Source organism: Triticum urartu, chromosome 5A (assembly GCF_056163025.1).
Source record: "Triticum urartu cultivar PI428250 chromosome 5A, HENAU_Tu73, whole genome shotgun sequence".
Taxonomy (NCBI): domain Eukaryota; kingdom Viridiplantae; phylum Streptophyta; class Magnoliopsida; order Poales; family Poaceae; genus Triticum; species Triticum urartu.
Window position 1 is genome coordinate 97,139,983 of NC_141877.1, and position 6,600 is coordinate 97,146,582.

A 6,600-nucleotide genomic window follows, 5' to 3' on the forward strand; every position below is an offset into this window, starting at 1 on the left:
TAGGTATGTACAAGCTGAACATAGGTGCATTCTTTAAGAATGACACAAGTCAGTTAATTACTATTGTTCACAATTGTCGAAGGCAAAGCTATGGCATAAGTTGCCAAGTTATTTGACTATGTTTCTAACGCAGCGACGGTGAAATCTATGTCGCTTCACTAAGTCCTTCAGTTGATAAACAAACATTGTAGAATAGGCTGTCTTGAGATCATTTATGCGTGCAATGGTGCGTCTGATGTTCTGCCCTCCTATTCAACAAGTCCGACATATTGTTTTCAACAAGCTCATGATATCTCGTCGATTCGATTGAAAGCTAATGACTTGGCACATTTTCTAGCTAGGCATATATATGCTTCAAAATCGATGTGCTAGTGGGATGATGACTTTGTTAACTTTGCAATGAAGTGCCAAGATGACTTTCCTTGAAAAAAAAAAACTTAACAAAGTGCAATTGCTTGAGTGAATGAAATGGTTAATCTCTCTCTCTCTCCAACCTCTCCTCCCTTTTCCTTTCAATCAGTCGGTTCCCCTCTCTCCCAAGCCAAGACACCAATCTCTTCCTTTCCCGTCTCTCTCTCTCTCTCTCTCTCTCTCTCTCTCTCTCTCTCTGCGCTTGCCCCCCCTCCCTACCCAATCCGCCCATCCATCCACCTCCTGCCCCCCGCAGGCGATTCCCCAACGTCTCGGCGCGGATTCGGGTGTTCCTCGCGCGAATCAGCGTGGATCCGAGGTCAGGACCCTTCCGATCGCTAATCCCTGCTCTCTGCGTCGCCTATTGGTCCCCGACGTGCAGGTGTGGGTTTGGGGGAGGGGGCTCCTCCGGCGGCGCGAGTAGGAACGACGATGAACTCTCCCTAGAACAGATTCTTAGATGACCGGTCCCCGTCGCTGCGCCACTTGCTTTAGTTTCTTTATATATATCACGTGGATTGGTTAGATCGCTAAGGGCACGCGGTTGGGCAGGACTCCTGTGATTTAGGGCGCTTCCTGGAGCAGCTTATAATCAACAGTGATTGTATGCAGATTGCATAATTGGATCCTACTTACTGCGTTTGATTACCCCTGTGGTCACCCGTCGGTTGTTCCTAGTAATTCGCCTGAGCATTTCATGGACATCATGCTTTTGTTTGTAAATGGAGGTCATTTGCCACTTCTCAGTGTTAGCTTTAGTGGACTGATGCGAGTTGTGCACTATCAGCGAGTCAGGGTTAAGTAGTACTGAAAAGTTGCCAATAAGGGTAAGGTTCCAATGTGGAGCTCACATGCCATTCACGGCAATAAAGCATCACTGCTATCAGGGTCTTACTGTGTACCAATCTATTTCATGGCTTATTATTTACCCGTTGCACCACAAAAGGAAAGAAAGAAGTGATGCTACTATGACAACAGATGAGCCACATTATGTAATTCTTTCTGAGTCCATGGTAGCTTGCCACAAGCTTGTGCTGTTATGACTTATCTTTGGATATGCTGGTCCAACCTGACTTTACTTTGTTTCTTATATGATGGCAGGAAAGATATCTGGTAGTACAAGCTTGAATTGGGAGTTGGGACTATAGTCCTATTAGCTTATTATAAATGAGGATTAATCAGCATAGGCTTCTGTTTTGTCACTCAAAGATACATATTTTATCTCTCTTTCTGATGCTACATGATAATTAATAAACAGGCTCAAGTGTGATGGGGCTATTTTTGTTCGGTGTGCATAATGTTCAAGCTAACCTGCACATTTAAAAATAATAGGGAGCGCTTCAACCTGTGCCTTGCGTCTCTGAGATTTACTGCCGTGTATTCCAATTCACATTTGCTCATATGTGCGTTACATGGATAGGTAGCTTGTATTGTAGATTCAATCAAAAGGTACATTGTGTTTCTCCGCAGTATTTTCCTTGCTTTATGTGCACCATTCCTATTTCTTGCTATTATGATGGGCATGTATTGTTAGTTGTAAAATGATCGAGATAAGACCAGGTTATTGGCTGCATTTGATAATGACTTTTTCATGTTATTTATCTGCAGCAACCTACGGAATTTTTGACGGCATTTTCTGCAGCCTGCGGAACATTGTATCTGCAATAGTAAAACAATATATGGGCTGACTTTGGCATTTCATGGGAGGTTTTGAAGATGATGAACCACCCTCAAAACGCGCAAGAGCATCCTCAGTAGAGTCAGCAAATTTACCAGAAAGTTTCTGTTATTCGAAATCCATTAACCCTTTGGGAGGTACAATGGCTAGACCTTTGGCTTCCCAGGGGAAAGAAGTTATGGTTGGTTCTAAAGGTGTTATTAAGAGGGACGAATTTGTGAGGATAATCACAAAAGCTCTGTATACTCTTGGATATGAAAAAAGTGGAGCTGTTCTTGAGGAAGAATCAGGTATTACATTGCATTCTCCATCGGTGAATCTATTCAGAAAGCAGGTGCTTGATGGTAATTGGGACAATGCAGTAGCTACCTTGAATAAACTTGGCCTTCTGGATGAAAACATTGTGAAGTCTGCTGCATTTTTGTTATTGGAGCAGAAATTCTTTGACCTTTTGAGAAATGACAACTTAATGGGTGCCATAAAGACGTTGCAAAATGAAATCTCCCCCCTTGGTGTTAACAGAAAACGAGTTCATGAAATGTCAAGTTGCATAATTTCTTCTCCGCAGAACTTCTTGCTTGCGTTTCCAAAGCTTGGAACCGAAGCTTCTGACTCACGCCTTAAGCTCCTAGAGGAATTGCAAAAGGTGCTCCCACCTGCTGTTATGGTACCAGAGAGGAGGTTAGAGAATATAGTTGAACAGGCGCTTACTGTACAACGTGAAGCTTGTTATCTCCATAATTCTATTGATGGCTTGTCACTTTATGTTGATCATCACTGTGGGAGGGATCAGATACCATCTCGAACACTGCAGGTATGAACTCATGCTGATGTCAGTGGTTGCATTTGTTGCATGTTTAAATATTTAAATACCATGTTTGAAATCAAGGTTGTGCTTAACAGTTGCCTGCATTGCTTAAGAATCCAAAAATAAGCAGTACTGGTCGGTTTGGTGTTCTTGCTCTTCGTTTGACTATTTCTGTACAGTTTTTATACATCACTTGTAGATTATTTCATAACAAGTCTTGGATAAATTCTGTTTTCTCTCTCTGTATAATGTGTGATCCAGTTGTCATAAAGCATAACTTAAGCATCCTCTATCCTCGCCCCTCCCCTCCCTTCCCACCTCCCTCTTGCTGTGTTGAATATTTTGCAATATATATTTAGGTTGGAAAGAGAATACATCAGATTCAGGTTAATGTAGAGGAAATATTTTTGTATGAGAAGATAGATGTGAGTTGAGTGCTATTTAAATGTTCATGAAAGCAACTGAGATCTGGCTCTCCTTGACAAGTAGGATGTGCTTCTCATTCCTGGTATAAAATAGTTAATGCCTAAATGTAATAATTGAAACTAAGCAATACAATATTTCTCGATGCACAATCAGACACTGCTATCCACATATCTTATCACCTGTACTAAGCCACAAGCAAATAAAAAATATTATCGCAGGTTCTGCGTGAACACGGTGACGAAGTATGGTTTCTTCAATTCTCAAACAATGGGAAATATTTAGCCTCATCATCAAATGATAAATCTGCAATTATATGGAAGGTAACTATGCTTCTGACTTTTGACCTTCTTCATGAAGGTGTTCAGCAGTGCAGTGTCTTGCCCCTTACTTTCCCATTTAGCTAGTGCCTTATGTGAAAACTTTCTGCACAACCACATTCACTCTTTTTTGGTCACCTGCTGGTTGTTTCTGTCCGAAAATTTGAGATCTCGAGTATTTCCTTTATTTGTTCAAATGCAAATTGATAGGGTAGATATTTTACATCATTAATTTGTCTGAGTGAGTCTATCTAATTTGAGCCTTGTTGGCCTTAGCTGCAAGTTTGATTAATATGTTTGTTTGGTTTGCTACATGATCTTGTGGCCTGACACTATAGACCATATAGCTTGGCATTTATGCATTGGTGGTGCGATTAGCCTACCTTGAAGGTGTTCTGATTTTATTTTTGTGGTGGTTGATGAGGACATAATGTGGTCCTTGTTTGGAACTATCAAAACTTAGTTCTAGAAAAACTTCCCAGCATCTCAATCTCAGAACTTCAATCCCATCGAGATTCCGATGCACATAACAATCTCGATGCACATGAACCTAATTTTCAGTTTCATCTTCATCATTTGTTCCAGGAATTTTATTGCATTCTAGTATGTACCTCAGGATGTGCATGCGCATGTACGTACTGATAATGATGGTGAAATTTACATTTTCACTGCCATCTTGATAGTTGATGCAACACAAATCAATCTTCTGCTTGCTTGCAGTAATGTGGGTATTTTTCCTAGGTCGATGAAGATGGAGAACTATTGCTGAAGCACAGATTGACTGGTCATGAGAAACCAGTGATGATGGTTGCATGGAGTCCTGATGATAGCCAGCTTCTTACATGTGGAATGGAAGAAGCCATCCGGCGTTGGAATATTGAATCTGGTGAATGTATTCATGTCTACGAAAAGCCTGGCCTTGGTTTGACGTCATGTGGCTGGTTTCCAGACGGAAAGCAAATATTGTGTGGTCTATCTGATCAAAGCCTTTGCTTGTGGGATTTAGATGGTAAAGAGGCAGATTGCTGGAAAGGGCAGCGGTCATCAAAAATATCTGATTTTGCTGTAACAAAAGATGGCAAAGTTATAATAATTATGAACAGAGATTCCACAATTCTTTTATTCAATAGGGACACAAAACAGGAGAGGCTGATTGAAGAGGATAATACAATCACTTCATTTTCTCTTTCTGATGATGGAGATTTCTTGCTTGTAAATCTTATAAGTGAGAAGATCCATTTGTGGAACATAAGGAATGATCCCAGTAGAGTGAAACAGTACATTGGCCATAAACGCAGCCGGTTTGTTATAAGATCGTGCTTTGGTGGATCGGATCAGGCCTTTATTGCCAGTGGGAGTGAAGATTCAAAGGTATGAATGTATGATGTATTGACTGCAGATGCACTTAAGTTATGCTCTCCTTGTCACCTGTTCTATAGATTTTTAATTGCAGATAATATCTGAGTTCTGGAAACTGTTGTTCTTGGCCGTGTAGCAGAATTATATTTTCTGTCCTGCAAGTCAAATTTACTGGATAACCTAGAGACCTATATTGGAACAGCTGTCAGCTCGCTGCAGTATTCTACTTCATGTAACAAAACATGACAAAATATGTACAACATCCATGATATTTCTTATGTTGAGAAACTGTAAATGATACTTAAAATCTACGTCTATTCCCCAGATTTGATTGCATGCACATTGATTCTTGATCTAGGTATTTTCCGCCAGCTTTTGTTCAGAATATTTGGTATGTGACATATTAGTTACTGCTTTTATGACATGTCCAATGATGTGCATTACATGGTGGATAAAGTTAATGTTTAATTGGGATACATTACTAATTTATCACTTGAATCTTGGGATCATTTGTTTCTTGTGAGCCAGACGAAACTTACAGATGGATTGGTACTTCCGTGGATGACATGAAGTCACCTAGTAATGACATCCATGATCCATGGTTCCTTACACCTGATAGGTAGCTATAAAATGGGGCTGGAGAAAATAATCCAGTGTAATATAGCCAAGAGCTGGATTCTATAAGCCAGCATAGTAGAACACCAATATATGGAAATGCATGTTTACCAATCTGGTACATAATGTTTCGGTGAAAGAAATTTTAGTCAGGTCTTTGAAGTTTCATGGAAAACAACTATCCAGTGGTTTGTTTGATTTGACAACTCAGTGTGGTGATATTTTATCTGCCAGGTCTATATATGGCACAGAGCTACGGAAGATGTTATCGAGACTCTTTCTGGTCACTCCGGCGCGGTCAACTGTGTAAGCTGGAACCCTACAAATCCACATATGCTCGCTTCTGCGAGTGATGATCACACAATACGTATATGGGGGGTGAAGAAGGCCAGCACAAAGCGGAAGGACATAGGCAGCAGCAGTAGCAGCAATGGGACTCACATGAACGGCAGTGCCAACGGCAACGGTTTCGTTCACCAGTGCAACGGTAGCCGCAGCAAATGATGATGGCTTGATCCTTGGTAGCCCCATGCAAGCGATGATAGCTTGATCCTTGGTAGCCCCCATGCAAGCGTCATTTGTAAATCCTCCTTTGCTTTGCTTTCCTTTTGCCAGGAAGAACACCATAGTTTAAAACAAAGCTACAGTAACAGGTGTGAGTGGGTGAAAAACCTGCTTGGTTTTATGCACCATCTCCCTTGTTCCATCATCATCATCATCATCACTGTGGTCACATTAATTTACCAATTCAAGCTGGGTACAAATTCCGGTGTTATTTCACATGTAAAGCAGCCTTCTTTGCTCTACGTTTGCAATGGTTACGACGGTGGCAAAAACCAAATGTGATCCATATCTTGCCTGATTTCCTGATTGTCTTACGAAATTAAGATAAATTTGGAACCAACCAAAATGGCTTAGATGTCTTTGGGGTTTTCACTGCCATTGTGAAGATTCTTTGAAACGCATATACTCCTACTTGATATTAT

At 40.8% G+C, this 6,600-nt stretch overlaps 1 protein-coding gene across 1 annotated transcript; it reads left to right on the forward strand.

Annotated features, from left to right (window-relative positions):
* The first annotated feature begins 521 nt into the window (after nt 1-521).
* LOC125527833 (WD repeat-containing protein 26 homolog) lies at nt 522-6,394 on the forward strand. Its single transcript, XM_048692343.2, has 5 exons — nt 522-730; nt 2,020-2,903; nt 3,542-3,643; nt 4,382-5,011; nt 5,849-6,394. The coding sequence occupies exons 2-5, from the start codon at nt 2,112-2,114 to the stop codon at nt 6,116-6,118; spliced, it is 1,794 nt and encodes a 597-aa protein (XP_048548300.1). The 5' UTR covers nt 522-730; nt 2,020-2,111; the 3' UTR covers nt 6,119-6,394.
* The last annotated feature ends 206 nt before the right edge of the window (nt 6,395-6,600 follow it).